General features: G+C 41.8%; 1 protein-coding gene across 5 annotated transcripts in view; it reads right to left on the bottom strand.

The window, feature by feature from the left end:
* cpne5b (copine Vb) overlaps nt 1-25,240 on the bottom strand; it is a 168,811-nt gene that overhangs the window by 8,242 nt on the left and 135,329 nt on the right. For 3 of the 5 annotated variants that reach the window (XM_070549328.1, XM_054750524.2, XM_054750518.2), the window contains 9 exons: nt 24,485-24,589; nt 16,316-16,357; nt 16,012-16,087; nt 14,450-14,503; nt 13,731-13,792; nt 7,906-7,952; nt 6,126-6,307; nt 1,912-2,039; nt 1,244-1,346 (listed from right to left, as the gene is read on the bottom strand). In XM_070549328.1, the coding sequence (XP_070405429.1) occupies nt 1,244-1,346; nt 1,912-2,039; nt 6,126-6,307; nt 7,906-7,952; nt 13,731-13,792; nt 14,450-14,503; nt 16,012-16,087; nt 16,316-16,357; nt 24,485-24,589 (799 nt within the window). Of the gene's footprint in view, nt 1-373; nt 772-1,243; nt 1,347-1,911; nt 2,040-6,125; nt 6,308-7,905; nt 7,953-13,730; nt 13,793-14,449; nt 14,504-16,011; nt 16,088-16,315; nt 16,358-24,484; nt 24,590-25,240 lie in introns of those variants that run through there. The other 2 variants (XR_011520115.1, XM_070549329.1) reach the window with 2 other exon arrangements.

The following is a 25,240-nucleotide window of genomic DNA, read 5'->3' on the forward strand; positions in this document are numbered from 1 at the left end:
GATGGCCAGGTGGATATCTGTTTTCTTCTTCACTCCTCTGATACAAACAAAATGTCCTGGCGTGGAGCTGCATGGCACATTCAAGCTTAGTGAGTGCTTCTCAAGTATCTTCTGAACATACCTTCAAGCATGAATTAGTATGAGGAACGACTCGCTTAACCTCAGCACCCTGTCCTCCTTCCACCCCACCCGTGGAGAGCTAAAGCGAAAAGCGGTGGAAGCAGCAAGCATCAGTAGACCCCAGGACTGGAGGCAGTGAGACAGAGCAGCAGGCAAGATCTTAAAAGGAAGGTGTGGCTGTTCTTATGTTTTGACTAACAGTCGCAAATTCCCTTTAAATCCAGTCTGCTGGGTGTTCTGTGCCTGCGGCGGGAAAAAGAGGAGGAAGCGGAGTGCAGAAGGGAAGGAGAGAGCAAAACAAAGGACAGATGCAATCTGTTTTTTACAGCTAGAAGGAAAAAAACAGGAGTGAGGACAAGTTGGAGAAAAAACTGTCAGGAGTAAATCTTCGTTTTGTTTACGAAACCTTTTCAACTGAATTGTAGCTCTTGAGTCGTGTGGAGGGTAAAAAATAATCTATAGCTTGAAAGAAGGAAAGTCTATTTAATGGGTTTGATATGTCAGAAATAAATAAATCAAAAGCAACAAAACAAAAATACAATTACTTTGGATTTTATTCCTACGTGAAGTCACCACATGCGGGCTTATGAATCTGCACTCAGAAGCTGGATTTGTCACTTGTCTCCTGCTGAGGTGTGACAGCTGCAAAGCCTGCGTGAATCCAGAGATAATAAGTGAGCCAAATAGTCTAATTCTGATCAAGTTACCTCCAAAATAATGAAATAATGTGCAATCATTAATACAAATCTAGCAAACAAACTATTATATACTGATTGAAATTATTTCAAATTATATTCATTTTAAAAACAAAGATGGACGAACTACAATAATTTGCCAACTTTAAAGAGCCCTACCTCTAAAACAGCATTAGTACTTTCCTCTCAAACCTTCTGATTTTTAACCTGTGTTTTGCCCCCTGATGGAGGATTTTAGTACTGTATGTGACAATTTAATAAACATACCAAAACATCTGTTTTATTTTGATACACATCTACTCATTATAAATGCATCTTTCTGTGAATGAAACATAGCTGTGTCTCTTTATGACAGAGTAGCAACATTTTCTCAAAAACAAGGCATGTCTAGCATGCAAAGACGCAATAAAAAACCAGTTTTTTCTTACATTTACAATGGCTTCTTTGGTTTGGGCCATGTCCGAAATGACGCCGTCCGTGATGATGAGGAGGACAAAATACTGAGATCCATCCTGCACTGCTGCTGCATATCTGCAAACACAGGTAAAATCAAACAGTTGTAAAACATGAATGAAATTATAATTCATGACAACAAACCAGGAGTTTTTATCATCTCATCATTTTATTGATGGCACTCATTAAAATAGCCCAGTATTAACCAGAACAACAAAGTGAAAAAATCTCTAAATCATTTAATGTTTACAAAGTTTTGCTCATATTAGATCAGCACCTAAACTAATAAAAATAAACATTTAGAGATGTGTTACTGTAGATTTGAAAATATTACTTTTAAAGGGATACAAGGCCGTTTTTGCTTGCTTTTAGCACCCCCTAGTGGCCCGCAGAATTTGCAAGTGGAATATTCTGGACACAGCAGGCGATAGGTGCTGGGTGGCCTTTCATTAACCATGTAAAGGGTCATTTTAGCACAAACTGGCTCAAGAAAATTATTTAAAAATATGAAAAAGTTGCAATCTTTTCAGGGCACTGGAGGAATCAGGGTTGAATAAATTTCATCATAAACAAGGATGAAGGGGAATCTGGTAACACAATCTGGTATTGATTTTTAAATGTGTTTAAAAATAGTTGTAAAAACCTGGCAACATGGTTCACTATAGGGGCGAAATTAGTCGGCCCGTATAACTGAACCGTCTTTAGGCTTTGATGGTACGCCTCTAAGATGCCTTCAATACCATTGCAGTAGGGATTCTCCATGTTTCCATTCTGAAAAGACAGAGAAGCAATGTCATGGTTCTAATTTAAAAAATGTAAAAACTGTTACAGTATCTGTGTAAACATGCTGGTAAATATTGGGGAAAGATGATCCTAGGTCCACAAAAGGGCAACAGGATTACTTTTTGTCCCTGACGGTGTTTCACTTCATTTCTGAAAATAATTTTCCTATAAAACTCAAAACTTTGTCAATTCTGACTGGAATAAGGGAGAGTCAAGTTTTTAAACTGTAGATGTCTATTGTTGCTTAATGAGCTGAAATTATATATGAATACCCCTCCTGCCTACCCACCTGATGAGTCATCAATGTCGTTAGGTCCTATTGTGTTAGAATGGTTGTTTTGATTAGATGGAGAAGGGTGTGACCTAGACTGACACTGTTTTGGAATTAGGTTTAGAGTTGTATTGTAGGTGCTGGAAAGCTTAAACCTGAGGCCTCCTCCTCTACACTTTGTAAGCGTGACTCTCCCATATTCCAGTCAGAATTGACAATGAGAACCGTCACGAGCACTTCACACATTTTCAAACTGTAAGAGCTTTGTTAATGAAAGCTAGTCTGCAAACTGATCTACAACACTTTTAATGCAGTCCTGAATATAAACCCCATGTGGTTCCTCAGTAATCTATACCATTAGGAATGTGATTAAAACATTTCACAAATGGACAACGAAGACCCTAATGACCACCAGGAAATAAAATCCAAGAGATTTGATTTGCAAACTAGCTTGCATTAATGAAGCGCTGGCTCCAGTTTAATGTTCGTCTACATTTTTTGGTTTGAATTAAGAAATCTCTTTGGGTGAAAAGTGAAACATCTTTAAAATCAAAGAGGCTTTTCTCCTAATTTGTATGAAGTCCAATTAGAAACAGTTAACTGGTTTTGATCATAGGTCCTCCGCAACAACTCTAAAACCTGGCGCAGGGTTGCTCAGTCTTGGTCCTGGAGGGTCAGTATCCAACATATTTTAGTTATTTCCCTGTTTTAACACACATACTTTTAATCAGCAGTTGATTAACAGGCTTCTGCAGAGGCCGATGAGCTGCTGAACAGGTGATTCAGCCACTTTGTGTTGGAGCAGAGGAACAACGGAAATGAATACGGCCCTCCAGGACTCGGATTGAGCATCCCTGATCTAGATTATAGATAATTAATTGAACAATTGGCAATTTATACCTGAAATAAAAATAAATGGATATGGAGGTGACACATAAGCATGCACAAGAAAACTGGTTTTTGGGACATGGAACATCACCTCGCTGGCGGGGAAGGAGCAGGAGCTTGTGGCAGAGGTTGAGCGGTACCGGCCAGATATAGTCGGACTCACCTCGACACATAGCATTGGCTCTGGAACCCAAGTCCTTGAGAGGGGTTGGACACTCTCCTTTGCTGGAGTTACTCCGGGTGAGAGGCGGAGGGCTGGGGTTGGCTTTTTGTTAGCCCCAAGACTCTCTGCCTGTGTGTTGGGGTTTACCCCGGGGGACGAGAGGGTAGCTTCCCTGCGCCTTCGGGTCAGGGAACGGGTCCTGACTGTTGTTTGTGCTTATGGGCCAAATATCAGTTCAGAGTACCCACCCTTTATGGAGTCCCTGGGACGAGTGCTAGATAGTGCACCATCAGAGGACTCCATTGTCCTGCTGGGGGACTTCAATGCTCACGTGGGCAATGACAGCTTGAACTGGAGGGGTGTGATTGGGAGGAATGGCCAGCCTGATCTGAACTCGAGTGGTGTTTCGTTATTGGACTTCTGTGCAAGCCACAGTTTGGCCATAACGAACACCATGTTCGAACATAAAGATGCCCATCGGTACACTTGGTACCAGGGCAGCCTAGGTCACAGGTCGATGACAGACTTTGTAGTCGTATCATCTGACCTGCGGCCGTATGTTTTGGACACCCGAGTGAAGAGAGGAGCAGAGCTGTCAACTGATCACCACCTGGCGGCGAGTTGGATCAGATGGCAGGGGAAGATGCCGCGTAGACCTGGCAGACCCAAACGCATAGTGAGGGTCTGCTGGGAATGCCTGGCAGAAGAACCTGTTAAGACGGTCTTCAACTCCCACCTCCGGCAAAGCTTTGACTGCGTCCTGAGAGCAGTGGGGGACTTTGACTCCGAGTGGGCCTTGTTCCACTCTGCGATTGTTGAGGCGGCTGTTGCTAGCTGTGTTCGCAAGGTGGCCGGTGCCAGTCGTGGTGGCAACCCCCGTACCTGCTGGTGGACACCAGAGGATCGGGGAACCGTCAGGCTGAAAAAGGAGGCCTACAGGGCGTGGCTGGACTGTGGGTCTCCGGAGGCAGCAGACAGGTACCGGATAGCTAAGCGGGGTGCAGCAGTGGCAGTTGCTGAGGCAAAACCTCGGGCATGGGAGGAGTTTGGTGAGGCCATGGAGAAAGACTATCGATCGGCTCCAAAGAGGTTCTGGCAAACTGTCCGACGCCTCAGGAGAGGAAGGCAGCAACTCGCTCACACTGTTTACAGTGGGGATGGGGAGTTGCTGACGTCAACTGGGGCTATAGTCGGACGGTGGAAGGAATAATTTGAGGAGCTCCTCAATCCCACATATGCGCATTCCGAGGAGGAACCAGAGCGGGGAGACCTGGGGATGGACTGTCCAATTTCGGGGGCAGAAGTTGCTGAGGTAGTCAAACAACTACACAGCAGCAGAGCCCCGGGGGCGGATGAGATTTCTCCTGGGTATCTCAAGGCTATGAATGTTGTAGGGCTGTCATGGTTGACACATCTCTGCAACATTGCGTGGTCATCGGGGGCAGTTCCTGTGGAGTGGCAGACCGGGGTGGTTGCCCCCATCTTTAAGAAGGGTGACCTGAGGGTGTGTTTCAACAATAGGGGGATCACACTCCTCAGTCTCCCTGGAGAGGTCTACTCCAAGGTACTGGAGAGGAGGGTCCGATCGATAGTTGTGTTTTGTGGATTTGGAGAAGGCTTATGACCGTGTCCCCAGGGGCACCCTGTGGGGGACGCTCCAGGAGTATGGGGTGGGTGGCTTTCTGTTAAGGGCCATTCAGTCCCTTTACCAGAGGAGTGTGAGTTTGGTCCGCATAGCCGGTAGTAAGTCGGACCTGTTCCCGGTGAGGGTTGGACCCTGCCAGGGCTGCCCTTTGTCACCGGTTCTGTTCATTACCTTTATGGACAGAATTTCTAGGCGCAGCCGTGGTGTGGAGTGTGTCGAGTTTGGTGGCAGGAGAATCTCGTCTCTGCTTTTTGCGGATGATGTGGTCCTCCTAGCTTCATCCAGCTCTGACCTTCAGCTCTTGCTGGGTAGGTTCTTGGTCGAGTGTGAAGTGGCTGGGATGAGGATCAGCACCTCCAAATCTGAGACCATGGTTCTCGACCCGAAAAGGGTGGCTTGCCAACTCCGGGTTGGGGGAGAGGTCGTACCTCAAGTGGAGGAGTTTAAGTATCTCTTTGTCTTGTTCACGAGTGAGGGTAGGAGGGATTGGGAGATCGACAGGCGGATTGGTTCGGCGTCTGCAGTAATGCGGACGCTGAGCCGATCTGTGGTGGTGAAGAGGGAGCTGAGCCAGAAAGCCAGGCTCTCGATTTACCGGTCGTTCTACGTCCCAATCCTCACCTATGGTCATGAGCTTTGGGTAATGACCGAAAGAACAAGATCACGGATACAAGCGGCCGAAATGAGTTTCCTCCGTAGGGTGGCCGGGCTCAGCCTTAGAGATAGGGTGAGGAGCTTGGACATTCGGGAGGGACTCGGAGTAGAACCGCTGCTCCTCCGGATCGAAAGGAGCCAGTTGAGGTGGTTTGGGCATCTGGGCAGGATGCCTCCTGGATGCCTCCCTGGAGAGGTGTTTCGGGCATGTCCTGCCTGCAGGAGGCCCCCGGGTCGACCCAGGACACGTTGGAGAGGTTATATCTCCAATCTGGTCCGGGAACGCCTTGGGGTCCTGCCGGAGGAGCTGGTGGAGAAGGCTGGGTAGAGGACGGTCTGGAGCTCCCTAGTTGGGATGCTGCCCCCGCGACCCGGACCCGGATAAGCGGAGGAAGACGACGACAACGACGACATAAGCATGCATGAATTATCTATGGTGTGATGAAGATTCACCAGAGGGAACTCATGAGACACGCGTCCATCAGGTGGCAGTTTAGCTCCAAAACCTAAAGCTGGAAACATCTTGTCACTGTCATAGTCCTGAATGATCTCCCCAACAGCCTTCAGGGCCATGGCGTAGGCGTTCAGCTGGTACGGGTTCATGTAGTGCAATGAAGTAGACTGAGAGGGATTTCCTGCAGACAGGATAATCAATCAGAAGGTTGTTATGGTGTTCACGTGGAAATCTAACATCAAGTCCTTGTACTTTGGGCATGATGGTGAAAAAATATTTTTTGTAGCCATTAATCATAATTAACATGATCGTTGTAAAAGAGAGCTGCAGTGTACTGACCTCGAACCTCTCAAATGCCCATTCATCATGGGGGCACTTAGTGTAAATTACTCTCTTGGGGTATTTCTGGGAGTGTTTGACAGAATCTTAGCATCATGCTCAGTTAAATGGTGCTGGTCAGGATGTGCAACAACAAAAAGGGATAAAGTGGCCCTGGTACTCTAACTCCATCCAGCAATAAATCTTTCAGCAGCTGTTCTAGTGTCGCCATCTTCATTCTTCTAGCATTTAAGGCACAGGCTTCCTATTTTTTTTTGGGGGGGGGGGGGGTATGGGGGGACATGTACCCCCACTTTTAGGAGTACAATTTTATGTAAATGAAGGCTATTGTGTGTGTGCGCGTGTGCTTTACAAATGCAGGTAATTTATTTACTTTTTATAACTATTTATTTTCTGAATTAAATAAAACAATTCTGACTTTGACTGGAAAGAAATGTAAAATCGACTAACCCCGGCTTTCCACAGGAGCCGTCAGCAGCACGTTACTGCAGCAGCACGTCATAGCTGCTGATAGGAACGGCTGTGGTCAACAGAACCTTTTCCACTGGAGCCGTCGGCAGCCGTCAGCAGCGCGAGTCGGCCGCGTCTCAGGAGCAGCATGTCGCGGCCTTTACGCGCCGGTTCTATTTCCTACGCGCGACGCCTCTGAAACGGGTCAAGTTCGACATTTTTGGGGAAGGAAAGACAGGAAATCGGACGCGGAAATGGAGAGAAGCTCCCGAGATTTTCAGAATAAAGAACGTACTGCCTTCCGGTCGCTTTACTTTAAAAAAGGTTACTAACTGTGCGTCCCCGTGAGAAGTTATCACCTAGCTAGCGGTCTCCTTTGTTTTTCAGGTCCGTATTGGCGATTATAAAACGGACAGAACATAAAAACACAAACATTTTGGAGCCATGTTGTAGTTTTCTCCTGCTTGTTGTTGTGTTTACTGACGAAGTCATTCGTGTGACTTCGTGCTCGGTCGGTGACAGCTGCTCCCCTGCTGCTTCGCGTCTCGTGGGAAGGGCCAAGCAGCAGCTTACGCGAGCAAGACGTGCTGCTGCAGTAACGTGCTGCTGACGGCTCCCGTGGAAACCCGGGGTTAAAGGAAACAAAACAAATAATTTCAAAATGAAAAAGGAAAGACACTGACCATTCTGACCTGCATATATGTATTTAATATCACCTTATCTCATTTACATGTGCTCCTTTTAGGGCAAGCCTCCAAAATGAAAATGACACTGAAATGTGAATAAAATACCCATGCTGACTATCGACAAAACATTTAAAAAGATGCTTCCAGAGAAGCCTCTACCTTATTGAACATATTATGTCTGTGAGGCTGCACTACCTAGTTGTGAGATTGATTTTAAAACTGGACATGCCACACTCAAAGAGTACGACTATCTATTCCTGCCCTTCTACATCCAAACACACTTTTTGGTGCTCGCATCACTCACCGTTTGATGCTGTGAAATCAATGGCCACAGTGAAATTGATCTGTGTTCTGAAAGGGATTAAAAAAAAACATTTTTTAAATCAACTTCAGAGATCAGACAGCAATAACAACATTCCAAGCTTGTTTTTTTAACATCTGTGCTTCTTGTTTTCTTTTAAATACATTTAAGCATTGCATAATATGTTTTATCATATCCCATATGGGGTAAAATCTATAAATCCTTTTACCACAACCACAACAAATTTATTAATACACAAGACAAACAATTAATTGTTGTTTTTCACACTTGCACATCATTTCAGTTTATTCAACACAACAGAATAAAAAATCAGGTCAGTTTATGATCTAAACAAAAAAACTACAGGTTTTTTTCGCCTGTTTCCAACAATTCAAAAATTAATTTATCTTATGCAGGGAACCTGAGTAGTAGAAGGATATGTGGGTCAAGGTTATGTTTTTCTGGGGGGAAAAAAGTTCTTTAAGCTGTTTTGCCTGGAATATTACAGCAAGACAAACTAGAGGGTGCTTCTGAAGGGGCAAATGAAACCGAATAAAAGCGAAGATTCCATTATTAATCTGTACACGGTCAGGTCAAACCCACACACAAGTAAGATTACACATGTCACTGTGGAATTAAAGGTGCATGCAGTAAAAATGACATCCTGTGGTCAGATTTGGGTACTGCAGTCCATGCATCAAAACAAATGGTTCTGAGCAACTGTTGCCAGCTACAGATCAGCCCCAGAAGATTCTAGATGATGAGTGAGGATGAGTCATACACAGTAAGCTGCAAGTTGTTTGTAATAAATAACGTAGCCTGAGATTTTTTTAGAGCAAACTTTTTTTTGTGTGTAATTCACCATTAGCATACTCAATGTTAGACTCTAAGGTTCTTTACCTGATATTAGAGTAAAACCAAAAGATGTCATGGCTTCTTCGGGGCACAAGAAATTACTTTTGAGTCATTCCTTTTACTGATGCAACTAGGCAACCTCACAGGCTTACATATGATTGGCTCTGGAACCAGGAAGTATGGAGGTGGAACAGATTGTAAACAAAGACGTCCCTTTTTGCCTTTTTAAAATAGAAAAACTGACAAGCACCCAGCCGGCCAAGAATAAAATCAATTAACAAATGATTAACAATTACTAAATGATTAAACAATTATGTTTATTCCAAAATAAAGCTCAGAGAGAAGTATCACGTTAGATTGGAAGCACTTTTGATAAAAGGTTATTTCTGACAAAAGCCGCTTTTCTAAAACAATTTCATCAATTTGCTGCAATGCCGTGGCGGCATATAGGGAGCCTCAAAATGACAGTGCGTATTTTCCCTGACGAAAGGGGGAAGTAGGTACCTAAATCATAGCAAGCAAGCATTATGGCCATTAGGGTAAAAAATCCTTGGAATTACAACCTCCAGCAAAATAACAAGAACGTCAGATTCCTTTTCATCACTGGCAATGAGTGAAGAGGTAGATGTGCAAAACAACGTTTATTAATGCTGAAAGTTTTGTAACCATTTGTTACAAATCAGTAAATAAATTCTGTCCTGGTGGGCTTCCGTAGAAGGAAACATCAAATATGGCGTCGTCTAGAAACTAAGACCCGCTTCGTGTATTTTAGACTTGATTTTTATGGTTATGTCTTATGAAACCATCAATGTTTTTCAACAACTGTGTAGCTTTTTAAATTTGTTTACATCAACATTTCAATGGATAGTTCCAGAGATGAATGGTAAAAACTACACATAGTCACTTTAAGCCTGTCGTTAGGTTGTTTATAAGTTGTCAGACCGTGGCTGTAATGTAGCACAATCATGTCCTTTTTACAAAAGATTAGGTGATGGTGGCATGTGGGGGTATGGGTGCGGTCGTTGTGCTGCCAAAGACTTTATCTTGCTTTTTTTGTGATTGAAGGTGAGATCACTAAGTTCTTTTAACAAGCTGCTCCTAAAGATGTCTACCCCCAGTCCCCGTGCAGTTTCTGGTGATCTGAGCTCCAGTTCTAACGGAGAGAAGCTCCTGGAGTGCTACATTGCTCCATTTTGCTGTCTCAGCTGATTCTGTTTACAACAGTGAAACTTATGGCCAATTTTTACTTTCATTTTCAATATGGATGCCGCTGGAGCTCTGCAGTAACTCCCCACATGATCATGACACCTCCCTCTGTTGCGCCAAGGTGCAATTATAAGACAGACAACTACCGCAATATTACTACAGGCGAGGTGGAACAAACACTGCAAAATTTGTGCATTGCCGTGCCGGCATGGCACATTTATAAGACACGCCGTTGCTGTAATATTACGCTGATTGGCACGGTGTCTTGTAAAAAGGGCTATGTGCTAACAGCTACTAGCTGCTATAGCCACACCACAAATGGTAATGCATCCATCTTAAATCATCCCCAGTCTCAATAATATCACTTTGGTTCCTGTAAATGTTATTTTACATACCATATCATTACATTACAATTAATTCATGTTACACAGTTAATCTGGCAGGAAGCTGCACCAGTGACATTTGCTGTTCCAAATAAGGGCAGAAATCAGTCAAAAACTTTGTAATGTGAAACTGATGTAAGAAGTGTTTGCACAGTTCACTATGAAATTATTCAGACTGGAGTTGTGACAAGAAGAAAATACACTGTTGGCTACAGCAGGAGTGAGTTTACATTTTAATGGTGTTTCTGGTCTGTGAAAAAGGTTGATCAGTTATGAAATCAGATTCAGGAGATTATATCTCATGCATCCGAGCTTCACCTCCACAATAAGAAGCAGGAGGTGCCTTTGAGACACAGAAACAGGTAACAAGCAATTAGACTGATGGAGCACTTAAAGAGGAAATCATAATCTAATTTTCCCCACTGATGAAGCTTTCCCCTCATCTTGCTAATTTACAGCAGCAATATGAGGCCTTGAGGAGCTCAGGCGACAGCCTCTTATTATATCTGAAGGGGAAGAAAAGGTTCACATTGACCTTTCAGCTTGGTGTGGAGACAAAAAATATGATACAGCTTGACTAAGTATTAATTTAGCTTTATTTGATTGATTCATGTAGAGTTTTGTAACAAGTTACCTTATTTGCATCTAAAAAAGGTTTAGAAAACCATACCTATCACAGATCTGTGTTAATTCTAGTTTTTTTTAATTAGTTTTTCTTTGTTAAACGGCAGAAATTTAAAAAAAATTGCTACAGGTGTTGACATTTTTGCTCTTAAATTGATCCCACCTGACACTTTCTTGTAATGACATGAAAAAACTACTTTCTTGGTGCCTTTATCTTAAGGATCATAAATGCAGACACACCTTTAGGTCTACTCTCAAAAGGAGTTCTATGAACAGGCACGTCGGTCATTAAGATTTAACTCCCTTCTTATTTACATTCAAGGCTGGTAATGGGTAATTTCATCCAAATCATGAAACTGACAGGAAGGCTCAGGACCAGAATCAATATGCTGAGATGTTCTCTCATGAAATTCTAAACATTTCATGTTCAAAACCCTCAAAGCTGGCAATAATAATAATTTTAAAAAATCACAGCCTGGTGATGTCTTCAGCTGCTATTTAAATACTCCAGAATTCTTCTGGTTTAATTATACGGCAAGTCATCAGTGCTAATTTTAATCACAGCCAAATAAAACGAAAGTTAAATGTTAGATGAGAGCTGCAGCAGCAGGTGGAACAACATTCTGAGTATCTTCTCTTTCTAAAGCCTAGGAGCCTGTGCCTTTGTACCATTTAACTCTATCCAGTGAGTGCCAGAGTAATGTGAGGCTGCAGTCTGGGTGAGGATGATGTTGTTTTTTATCTGAGGTCACTAAACCTTAAGGTTATTATATCATAAATCAACTTAAAGCCAATAACTGTCAGCAAAATCTGTCACACTTGTCAGCTGTGCCACAGGACATAAAGCCCTCTGACAGCCCTCCTGCTGTGAAGTGACAGCTGAGATCAAAGCCACACTTTACCTGAGAAATACTCGATAGGCAAATACCCACCTGCAGTGTTCAAACTAGCCTGACACCTGAGTAATGACAGTTTAACTTCAACTTATGTAAGCATCAATATTTGATATACCTTAAAGAGCAAGTCACCCCCCTACCAGTTTTACTCCACCCACACTTTCATTTTGAAAACATGCACCAAAAGGAGGGATCACCTGGTGGGTGGAGAGGGCGGCGCTGCAGCAAACATAAATAGTTTTTTTTAAAGAGGACCTACTCTTTAATAATATTATTTTAAACATTGTGCAGTGGTCACTGGTATGAAGGACTTTCTTGTGAGTTGTTCTCTGTGAAAGAAGCTCTAGTGCTCCTGTTACAGGAGAGGGGAGGAGGGCAGAAAATGGCAGGGTTCGTGTTACTCAATAATAATGATGAGATACAAACATCTCATCTCTGATTGGCTGACAAAAACACAACTTTTCTAGCGCCTCTGTTCTGCAACGTTGATGTTTTACCTCGACAAGTAACACAAGCCTGACGGAGTTCTGCCATGTTGTGGAGCTGCTAAGGCTAATGGTTAGCTTCTACTAGTCGAGGCATTTTCTGTATTTTTCTGGACACTAAACTATCAACAGCCTTCCCCGTCACGAGCCAAGATTGGTGAGTCCATGAATGCTAGCTTAGGGCTGGAGTATACTTGCTTTTAACGCCGCGTTGGTGCAGGCAGCAGTTTGCGTCTTTGTTCACACACTTGCTGCTGCATGGCACTGCACTGCATGTAGTACTGGAGTGTTCCACTAGGGGACACACTAGGTTACTCAGACCAGACAGAGAGCCGAGTTTGCAGGTACAACCAAAACAAACATGGCGTCAATAGAAGAGATCAGTAACTGGTTCATTTTGAGATCACAACATGAAAACAGACAGCAGCTGTACCGTAGATGTCTGGTCGGAATTAAAAAGCATTCAAGAACAGTAACCATAAAGTTTTAAGTATCAGGCGTGACATTAAAAGCAGACGCTTTGATGCTCCACCTGAGAGTAAATCTGTAAGGCTTGTCACCAGCATTCAGACATCAATTCTGTTTGCTTCACAGCCAGACAGGACACGGGAATAAAAATAATAATAATAATAATAATAAACATGCATATGCATCATTAAACAGCAAGTACATTCCAGGTCGTACAGTACAGCTAACTGGGGTTTTTTATGGCACAAGAGTTTCCCCATTTATTTTCTTTCTGCAGCTAACGCTGGAAATAGGGTGACCGATCATACTCCGCAAAGAACAAGTAAGTTTCTAAGTGCACCTACCTTTCAATGAAAAAACTAAAAAAGTTCTTTTGTAAAACGTCCCTGATTCGTCTGAAATGATCATGGCTGAACTCATTCTGGATGTAACTTTTTAATTAGCTGTTTTCATAAACACACCAGAAAAACTTGAAAGCACAAATGCCAGACTGAGCAGACTTTTTGCAGAAGGACTTTATGTATAAGCTGACACTGCAAAATCTCTAAAGGAGCCCTAAATGTGACGACAACAACACATTCTCCAGAGAATTCATGTGGAATGTGTTTTCTTTTTGTCTGTGTCATTTAACCCATTTACTGTCATTTTTAATGATTGTGGTCAGAATATAAATAAAAAGAGACATAAAAATGCTTTAAATCTATAAGATAGTAAGTCCTGCAGCATGTTTTTGCACACTGCCCTCCACGTCCTCTGTATTTCTTCCTCTCAGAAAGATTTTCCTCTTTGGTGCCAGTCTAAAGGTGATTTATGTGCCAATCCCTGACATCTTCATAATGCATGGAAAAACCATATAACAAAAAAGCCATTTGATGGTTTCTTCAAGTGTGCAAATTGTTAATCCCACTCACCCTCCTTTGATGTAATCTAAGAAGGTGAATTCTGACTCAACTGAGAAGGAGAGCAGGGTCACCTGTAAGTTCAAAAGAAGGAGACAGAATTGATTAAAGCCATTGATATAGATGTTTTCCTACCATTGCATCCCACACCACCTCATATTGACTTAAATCAGCTCTTCACATTCTCACACGTGAAATAATGAAACCAAACAGCTTTTCAGGTGACTGACATGTTTGCAATGCCAGAGGACAGGTTTGAAGAGAAGATGAGATGCATTTGTATGCATTACCTGCAGCTGCAGACGCTTTTGGGTAAAGCTCTGAAAGCTCAAAAATTGGTGTTCAAATGGTCATCGGTGTCACTCAGACCTCTGATGCCTTTAGACTTGTGAGTTTTCATCCTTATTATTTCCTACTTACATCTTTTACACAGCTGATTTTTATCTCTAACGGAATTGCAAAGTTTGCCAGCATTTTTTTCTTCATGTCTGTATCGTCTAAGAATGTTGCAGAACAAGTTAGTAGAAACACGTAATGCAGCTCAGATCTACTTCTTCATTTTACTTTTGCTTAATGTTTAACCTGGAAATTGACAAGAAAGATTTTTTTTTCCTACAATGCAAAGATCATGTGATTTTTACTCGTCATAGAAAAAGATCAAAAAAAGATAAATGGATAAAAGCTACAGAAATCGGATTTTCTGTTTGATTTGTTTCTGGAGCCCCACTCACCGTTCCTGAGTTGACATATTTCTTTTTCTTCATTTTCTTCTTTGCATTGATCACCTTAAAACATAATGATACAAGAAACAAACTAAATGTGATGAGTTTGTAGTATTTTATCTACATCTGAGGTTATAATGAGTCAGGGATTCAACTTCATTTTTTTGGTTGCAGACAGATGTTATCACAATTTTAAACCAAATAAAGAGATTAACTCATTAGGTATAGAGCAGAAAATGCTAAAGCGATAGAAATTTGCCAGATAAAAAAAAACAATCAATTGAAAGCTTCAACATTTTAAGACTTTTTTCCATCCATCCATCCATCCATCCATCCATCCATCCACTCACCCTGTCTGAAATAAACAGTCTGATAGAACATATTTCAAGTCAAAGAATGAACCCAAGGAGTAATATTTAGGTCCAACGACAACGTCTAGCTCACCTAAAAAATGTACACGTCAGATCTACCTTTGACTGAAGAACGTGGACTCACTCAAACCTGAATCTCAGATTGTAAACATTCAATGGGCGAGATGGGTTTAATGCACAAGACTTAACGTTTACAAGCATTTTAGGGACTCTAGAACAAGAAAGAAATGCCAATCTAGATCCCAAAGACGTCTGAGCTCATTACCTCAGTTCTCAATGGCTGCGAGGCATGAAAGTGACAGGCCTTAATTTAACATGGAGGGATGGCAATTTGTCTGACACACCGAACAATCTGCTGATGCAAAAACTAAAGGGCCTTTCAGTCTCCCTGGGAGGTAGAGAGGAATCAACAGTGGAGCATAATGGAGCTGACATCTAAAAGACAGGTATTTGTCCTTCGCTGAAGGCCACCAAACCACAGGGGCATGAAGGCATTGACATGTCCTCTATTTCTGGAAAGATTATGACTTTTAACTGCCACTCAAACATTTCTAATCCCTTCTAATGGGCCCATTTCAAATTTAGACCAAACAGCTATCATCATAGAACTGTTGCATTGTTCACATAAATGAGTAAACTGAGTTAGGCTGAAGAAAAATAATGATTTGGATGAACAACAGTTTAGTTTTGGATTAAACATTCAAAGATCTGTAGCAGCATGACGATTCACAATCCAAATAAATCTCAGAATTGTTTATCTATTAATCCTGTTTCATCCCGCTGCTAATGGTTCAATTTCTATGCGCGCAGGCGTCCCGAAGATGACAGTGGCAAAAAAATAAATAAATAAATAAATCACGGTTGGGGAAGATGTTTCATTGTAAAGCTGCTTGGAGAAGTCAGAGCTATATATAAACAGAGTTGTGGAAAACCACAGCAGCACAGCTTGAAATGTGTTTTTCAACACGGTTTTGTGACGATTTTTCAAAAGTATTTATTTAGAAGTAGAGAATATCCATGTGGGGGTGGATGGGGGACTAAAGTGAGAGGAAAACAGAGCAACTCTGATGTTGAACGACGGAAGTGCCATCCACGTCAGAAATGAATCCAGATACGTGCCACATTGGGACTCTTGTGTTTCAGGAGTCATCAGACATGTTGTTGAGTGGTGAGAAGACTCGAATGACTCGAACGACTCACCTCATACACATTGAACTGACTCTGCCCTCGAGCTAGCTCCCGGTAACTGGTCGTGAAATCCCCAATGAAGTCGTGGCTAGGGAGGAGGAATGAACACACACACACACACACACACACACACACACACACACACACACACACACACACACACACACACACACACACACACACACACACACACACAAAGTAGAAACAACAGTTAGGAGAAAAAAGGGATAGTCAAACGTCTAAAGCATTCCTGGGATGAATCTTAAAATCTGGATCTCAGTGGGCTCTAACATGATAACTCAGTAATCACACTCACCTACCATCCCGGTCCCAGTCATACACCTCCACCTTGATTGTTCTGTGGGAACAAAACAAACCAGAATAATAAATACATCAGTAAACATTAATTTTGATGAAAACACAGGCGTATGTAACACACATGTGTCAGACACAAGACCCACGGGCCAGATGTGGCCCGCGAGAGCTTCAAGTGTCTTAAAATAGGTTTCTGCCGCTTCAAAGCGTACACTGACTATAAACTACATTTCCCATAATGCATGGTAATTGTGTTGCCAGTGCAGTGACAGTATTTCACCATTAGGTCACAGTGTATCGACATTCATGTTTAATTAATGCAACAAGTGAAAATAACTATCCACAAATTATCTCAAAATGTCAAGGAAGAGAAAGACTGATGCAGAAGGAAGGTGTTTCAACAAAGATGGAACATGTTGATGCTTCAAGGAGAAAAACCAGTATGTCTTTACAGTCATTAGCATCCATGCTACTAGCATCAGCATCTGCAGCGTTACTTCCTCTGCTTCAGAGAAACTGAGAACACCCCTCTTACTCAGCGTCAAGTTTATTCAGCAATTTGCCAACTTTGAAACCCAGATTAGCAACACACTCAAGTCAGTATGACTCCATGGCTGCTGCAGTGTTTATCATTCCTCCCTGACACACTGACCAACTGTGTGGTCAAGCTGCTCAAATGCTCTCCATGTTCAGCAGCACAAACCCTATGTGAGCAACTGTTGTTTTTAATAAAGATGAACAAAACAACACAGGGGTCTCTTCCTCAGCTCAACGCCCAACCCCACTTATGCAGGTGTCTGGCTAGAACAGGTGAGCATCACAGAAAATCAGAGTGGAGCAAACTGAGCTTTAAATATTTTTGGTTTTATGCACTTTTTCTGCTCCAAAGCATGAAAGTTAATAGGTGAGATTGCATTTTCATTTAAGAGAATTACTATTTTTTTTTATTTATGTTGTTGGCCTCTGAAAAAAAGATTTCACCTGTGAATTTGAGTTTGACACCCCTGATCAAATAAAACACCTCCAAGTTTAATGACTGTGATGCTTAATGAAACTGAATGCAATATCTGAAACACACATTTTTGCACCTGAGTCTTTGTTTTGAATTGGAACACTTAAAGGGATACTATGCAACTTTTTCATATTTTTAAATTATGCTCTTGAGCCATTATGTGCTAAAACCCTTTACAGGTTAATGAAATGTCACTCAGACCCCAACACCCCCTGTGGCCAGAATACCGCACTTGCAACTTCAGAGTAGCCGGTCTGGTCCCTGTTGGTGGGGAGAGCTGTGGAGTTGAGTGGAGCTGATATGGTGGAGCTGGAGTCTGCTTCCAGCACGTTTCCTGCATGTTTTACACCATGAACACAGCTGATTTATTTAATTTATTGATGAATCGCTTGTCTAGAAACCAATGAAGGCTGGGGAGACATTTTAGCTGTTGGATCAAGTTGTGAAAAAGACAAACTCACAGTGAGGAGATAAGTTTCACTTTCAATATAACTACAGTGAATTAATAATGGACACTAGGGGGTGCTAAAAGCAAGCAAAACTGCTTAGTAGCTCTGTAATATTCTACGTAGTTAGCTTATACGGTTTAGTCTTTGACTCAGTTGTACAAGAATATTTTGTGCACAAACACCTAGCTTTATGCAAACATGCTCTAAACAAATGCCATTATACAAAGAGATTTACGGACATCAAGGTTTCTTCTATAATAGAACCAAAAGCAGCATGCGAAAAAGTCTTAGGATCATCTTTTTATTTCCATTAACAGTTAGAGCGCACACCGCTTGATTCTAAACTTGGATCTTTGCCACGGTTAGATAAAAGACAGCTGATCAGCAGGGAGCATCTCCAACGGGAAAACAAAGATGCTTATATTAAGCTCTCGCTGCAATTGTAACCTGGAAACTGCAGCACATATTTACTTCCAACATTCATCTGAGAAAAAAGAGAGAGAGAGAAAAAGAAACACTGACAATATTTTGCACAAATGCTGCAGAAAGTGTTCATGTAGAGAAGAAGAAGGGAAAAAACTTTCCCTGGCACTTTCATTCCAGAGTCAAATTGATCGCACTCCACATGCATCGCTCCTTTCTCCCTTTCACAAGCTCTGACACCTTCCAGATCCAAAGAGAACCAGAATCAAGTGATACATCATAAAAGCTTTCGTGTGACTGAGGGACTGGAAGATGTCTGATGTAGGCCTAACTTCCTCGCCACCATATCAGTCCTGCGCTGCTTCACAGTCAGGGGATGATCTTCTGAGGCTGTGAGATGGAGAAAACGTGCTTGTCATCTTGGTGGTAGATACCGTGTCTTCCGTGGGAAAGGAAAGTGAAAATGCATACAGAAAGGGTCGGTAGAAGAAGACAGAAAAGATGTAGCCTTCTCTCCTGGTAACACCAGTACAAATCTGCAGTGAGAGCTGCCGATTAACTCCACTTTGTGGTATTTTAATGAAACAACCTGGAAACTCTCATCACTCTAGCGTTGAGTCATTTGTGGTAAATTTATTTTTTAAATTAAAAAAAGTGTAAAAGAATAAACTCAAGAGGCTCTTGAACTTGTACAACAATATACACCCCAAAACTAATCTGCCACAGATATCCTCTACTGTAAGGTGTTTAACTAAAAGCAACTCCTGGTCATGAAAGGAAACAGATTGTTCTTTCCAGAGCTCCGCCTGAATGAAAACAGATTTCAGAGAAATACAACCTAACGAGGAAGATTTGATTCATTAACACATTCTGGTGTCTCTGATGGTAAACAATGTTCCAGGCATTGTTGAAGATTCACCTTTAAATAGATGAAAAGCTTTTCCTTTTATACAGCTACTTGGAAACATCTCCCACTTCCTTTGGTTTTCTTTTCAGCTCCTCATATTTGTCTTTTGACTTGAATCTGTAAGGGGGACTGTGACGTGTTGGAGTTTTGATTTTCTTCTGGCATTTGTTGGCTGCATTCTGTTCTTGTTTACTTTGTTTCTTATGCTTGACTTTATCCCATCTCATCCACTCTGTTCTTGTTTTCTGAACTACAGCTGAATGTGAATGTGCTCAAGTATCAGGTCTTTGCTGCCACGAGGTAAATAAACCTAACCATCGTAGGCAAGTCAGAAGTGTATTGCCCAAGGACACCACGGCAGAGTTCCTTGGAGGGAGCTGGGATCAGCCTGGCAACCCTACATTTACCGCACAACCGGCTTTACCTCCTGAGCTGCTGCTCATCACTCAGTCATGTCATACACAGGATGGAATCCACGCTGAAGAAGATCCCATTCCTGACTAAAGAGTCTTCTGAAAGTCTCTTAAGTTAAATGTAAAATTCTGTCTCTATATCAGATCAATGAGACTTTGAAATGATCCGCATTTAAAACTTGAAACAGCTCAGAGCACTTTGCACAGATTGGAGGAATGCACTGCAATTGTGTCAATGTCTGTAAAGGTGTTTGTCGGGTGTTTTAGGTAAAGTCTTGCAGGCAGTGAGAAGGATGCAGAGACGGCTTCTTTTTTATTCATTGCTCATTTAGAGAATTGAGCCGAGTCACAAGTTTTTAAACTTTTTAAAATGAACTCCTTTAGAACTTTCCTTTTACCCATTGGGTTAAGAGAAACACATTCAATCAAAATGCCATTTTGGCATTGTCACTTCTGGCCTGGCCCGGTCCGCGTGGACAGGTTTTGTTCACACAGCCTGCTCAGGAATGCAAACGTCTCCAAGCATGTGGGCAGGCCAAAAGATGTATGGAAAAGTTCCTGGTTTCTCCTTAAATTAGTAAACCAAAGTGGCTGTGAGCAATGGAGACTCTGATATGAAGCACACAGTTTCCAGCTGTCTCACTGAGACCCGGAAAATGCAGATTTCCCAGATGTGAACACAATTAACCTACCAGGGCTAGGCCGGGCCGACTGATGTGTAAAATCCCCAAAAGGTCTAGCTGTGAGAGCAGCACAGTAACCTGTCACAGGGTCATCTGTCGGCATACTGGGCAGGTGGGTATAAACATGACAACTGTGGCTCTAAGATGTTTGCAGGTTTTCTAGAGAGCTGGGGTGAAACAGAAATCGGGATCTGACTTAAAAAAAATGGAGGTGCAAGTGCAATTCCCAAATCAACACCACAAGTTTAACCTGCTGACATATATTAAAATAGATAAAGCATCTCTGCCTTCTTCCACTGTTGCCATAGTATCTGGTTTGTAGGAGCAGATCCCTGCATTCAACGGATGTGGGGCAGAACTTATTATTACATCTTTATTGGTCCAAACGGAAATACTGAAAAACAGGGTTTGGGTTAGAAAATCTTCAGGTCCTCAAATATAAACCGTGAGTGTTTTAAAATATTAGAACAACAAGGCAAGCTTTCATGTTCATTAAGTTCATTTTCTTTATCCAAAAGATAAACACGTCATTTAATAACTGTAATAATAACTTAGCATTTTCTTAAGTATATTGACAAAAAATAAAAATAATGTTTTTCTTTTCTGGCCCTGTTTAATTTTGTCTGCACTTCACTGGAAGCTTTCCTTCACTTGATGGATGTAAACAGTAATTATTCAGCTCAAAGAGGCTGACAGCCTAAAGAGGAGTGTTAGATACACATTTACATGCAGGATGGTTAAGTTCCATCAGAGGCTAAAAATATAATAAAGAGCTAAATAACAAACATATAAACAGGTTTTACTCTCATGCATCAACACCAAATGTATCTTCAACCACAGATATATGAGTTTTTGTTGCTGCCTTGATGTTTCTTCACTCATTTTTGGCATTTTTAGTTTGTGTCACATCAGATTTCATTACACTCTGTATGTGTGTGTAGTTGTGTGTGTGTGTGATTTGCGGAGGAGTATTTCAGGAGACAGCTTTTATGCCCCTCTCAATCCCTTGTTTATGATTGTCTCTGACAAGGTGAAGAATCCTTCATAGACTTATGTGTGACTGGCTGGCTGACAGATTTCATCCACCATTACCCAAGTTTCAAATTTACCTTTTGAGGCAAATCCATAAATCCATAAAGCAAACCCGTCAGCAGCATGTGTGTGTCTATCTGTTTTTGGGATTTATCTCAGCTTTAGCTGCACACGCTCAAGTTCTCAGGAGTCTTGGCAATTAAAATTTCACTGCACACAAACAAGAAACGACAGACACCTTAGAGAGGGAGGGAGAGGGAGATTTGAGGAAAAATATTATTTTTTTAAAAATATTTGTTCCTTCAAAGATGATCTGTGTGTCACTTTGCTTTCATCTATCCTCAAAGTTCTTTCATGATTTATCTTGTTTTCTTCACACAAGAGCCTTTTTAAATAAAACATGTGCTGATAAGTAAAGTCTTATCCACACATGTCAACAAGTTTGCATTAATTATGTGCCAGCTGTGAAAGGCATCACACCATTGTGTTGGATATTTGAGTTTGTGTTTCTGGTGTTTTCAGACTCAAACAGTAACCATCACTTTATTGTAAAGAGTACCTATAGTTACAGGTTCCAGAGTGGGGCAGTTGTTAGCCACCTCACTGATCCACCTCACCAGAATATACAGCAAAGACTTTAGGGATGTTGTTCAGACTGGATACTAACACTAACCCTAACCCTAATATCCATCACGGTGATCACAACTGAAGAGGTTAAACTACCTGGGGGCAACAATCAATTGTTCAGGACAAGTCTACCTTAACTATAAGCAAATGGCAATCATAAAAAGAAGTGAAGAAGTCAGCATCAATCAAGTATATGGTAGGTAAAGCCTAGTTTATGCTTTTCTGTCACCTGGGGAGTGTCGCAAAGCAATTCCTCACCAGGACAACAGCTTTTCTGAGGCATCCTGTCATGTAACCGGTCCAAGTTAGTTCATTTGTCATATTGTGTTTTTCTTATTTCAGATATTTTTTAACACGGACAAATTTGTTCCTCATCCACCTCCTCCTCTTCATGTGCTCGCCACATCTAAACACACATTTCTCATCATTTCCATCCACGAATAAAATGCTTGATGCATATCTTTATACTCCTCCAGTCATGGGTGAATAAAACATTCATATTTTTCCCACAAGGTGTTCTTCAAGATGCTCTGTGTCTGCCTGCTAGATATCTTCGGCTCTCGTTATTTTCCTGAGGGCGCAATGGTGGAGCTGTTGAAAAGAATTTAAAGGAAGCTGTGCCCTGGCCAGTCATAAGCATGCGTTCAACGTCTCGTTCGCCGGATGTTTAGAAAGTGGGCTTGACTCCGTCTGACCTTGCGAGCCCGTTGGAGAGCCCTCGCAATGATGGATAATGGCGTTGCGTGTCTCCGCACTGACTCAGACTCAGACGCATAAACAAGGCTCAAGGTATGTCCTGAAGAACCAGCTTAATGGTAAAACCAAAGTCTAAGCCATCAACGCACATGTCTTGTCAGTCATCAGATACTCTGCAGACTAAAGAAGGAGACAGAAAACATTGGTATCATGATTGATAGTGAGTGAAGAGTTTCACCCTAAATCACCCTGAAAGAAAGCAAAAGTATGCAGGCAGAGATGCAGTGAGCATCGGAACCACCAGACAAGATGAAACAACTAAAATCCTGGAATGCATCATTATGAAAGCTCTTAATGATTTCCATACCATACCATACCATACCATACCATACCATACCATACCATACCATTCCATACCATACCATACCATACCATACCATACCATACCAAATTTATTATAAGCACATTTAAAAACAGCATGGAAGCTGACCAAAGTGCTGTACAGATTAAAACGCAATACACGTAGCAATAAAAGCATAATCAACAGTAAAAACACATGAAAAAGCATTAAACATAGTCAGTACTAAAACACATAGCAACAATAAAAAATAATGGGTGGGGAAATGCCACATCATAAAAATAGGCTTTGAGTAATGACGAGAGAGGGACGGGGCCAGTCGCACAGAGAGGGGAAGAATGTTCCAGAGGGTTGGTGCAGTAAACACAAAAGCACATCTCCTCAAGGATTTTTCTCATTGAGGGAACACGAAGCAACAGATGGTCAGCTGACCTCAATGTCCATTTTGGCACATAACAATCAACCAGGTCTGCCAGGTAAGCTGGAGCCAGACAGTTTGTGGCTTTAAAAATGAAGGCTAAAATCTTAAACTTCACTCTGAAGTTCACAGGGAGCCAATGGAGATGTTACAGTACAGGTGTGATACGGTTCAACTCAAATTATTTGTTTAATACCTGGCAGCTGCATTTTTCCCAACATGGAAGAGGAACAGAAGAAACTGTCATGAAGATGCACTGATCATAGCAGCACACGCACGTTCTTCAGCTCAAGACTAATAGTTGCTAGGGTCTATGACACCAGACAAGATGGATGATGGAAGGACACAAACAAGTGGAATGGTGAATAGGAACATCTGAGCGATCCAATGACTGTAAGGCCAGTACACAAATTGGGAGCCTCCTTCACAGGTAGAGAATGGCCAGACTAAGAAGCTGTATGGGTTCAAAATCTAAATCAGCAAACAGATGATAAAGATGGCAAAGTTTGAAAACTACCATGGCTGTAAAAAATATACAAAAGACAAATAGTTCTAAGGGCTGTGACCTCAAAACTGGAAGAATGACTCCAACAGACATTTTGAACAACCTAAGACAACCTAGGAGATCTCTGTCTAGAAATCAATCTAAGAACAACTAAACATTCAAACATTGACAAACTCTGAGGTACTCAGGCTACTGGTAGAAGGTCATCTACCCTCATGTAGGGAAGATATGGGGTGAACTCTAATCATAGGAGAAACATAAGGGATTAGAGAGGCTACATTTTTCTAGTAGATTATCTTTTAACTATGATCAACACAAAGGGATGTACAAAGCTAATGGAGACAGTGGAAACAATAAAAAGCTTCACACTGCACCATGTTGAACTTGGTATTGATTCCTGCTGGTCGTGCTCAAGGTTTACTAATGGCAGTACTTAGTACACACTCTGTCAGTCATCAAGACACTAATTAGAGCAATGAAGGCAGGCGGTCAATGGACTGGGCCAGAAGAAATCAGTAATAGCGTTTCACTGGGAGCAACAACTAATTGAATTCATGAACTAGATGTTATGCATCAGGGTAAAAACATGGAAAAATTGGACTGAGTGTAACAGTTGGGGTGATCGAAAGATGTAGAATAGTCCCTACCTGTCATAGTCTCCATTGCAAAGTGCTCGCACCGGGATCGTGAAAGGCTGCCAAACGGGATTTAACGTGTTCTTCACCACCTCCGTTTTATGGCAGATAGTAAACCTAAAGCCAAAAGAGAACAGACATTAGAAAATAATGGGTAAGACAAAAACATTCTTTGTTACTTATACAACCAAAGAGAAAGATGCAAATAAAGGGAGAAGCATGCAACAACAGGACACAACTGTGGTAACAGGAGAAATGCTCTCGATAGGTCTTTGTTTTCTGTTGGCCAGTGTCCTAAACCACAGATACTCATTTAAATTTGGAAAAAAAGGGTTAGTAGCTTTCTGAATGGTTCTGCAGAATCATTCTCCTGTTGGAAAAGAGTAACAATGGCCTGTAAATTGATTTAACAGAATGTGAAATATTTTGCAGCCACCAAATACCAGCAAAATATCCTGTTAAAAAGAGGCTATGTGTCTCGGTTTTGTGTTAGCTGTCTTGCCCAACGGCTTGGATTAGACTGTTACTGCTCCACCGAGTGCCCCAAGACTTTTAACACCCTATGACTCCTTTAACTGCCCAAACCTCTAATTTATCACACACACCCCCCAGCAAAACATACTTGTAGAAGAACTGGGGGAACTATTTCCACCCTGTTATGGAAAAGCCTGATGACATCTCCTGCCAGATACAGCTGACTCTGCCACAACTCCGGGGCACTGTAACGGGCTGAAAAGCACTCTGGGAGGAGTGCTTCTCCTGTGAGGA

This window comes from Nothobranchius furzeri, chromosome 3, assembly GCF_043380555.1.
Source record: "Nothobranchius furzeri strain GRZ-AD chromosome 3, NfurGRZ-RIMD1, whole genome shotgun sequence".
Lineage (NCBI taxonomy): Eukaryota > Metazoa > Chordata > Actinopteri > Cyprinodontiformes > Nothobranchiidae > Nothobranchius > Nothobranchius furzeri.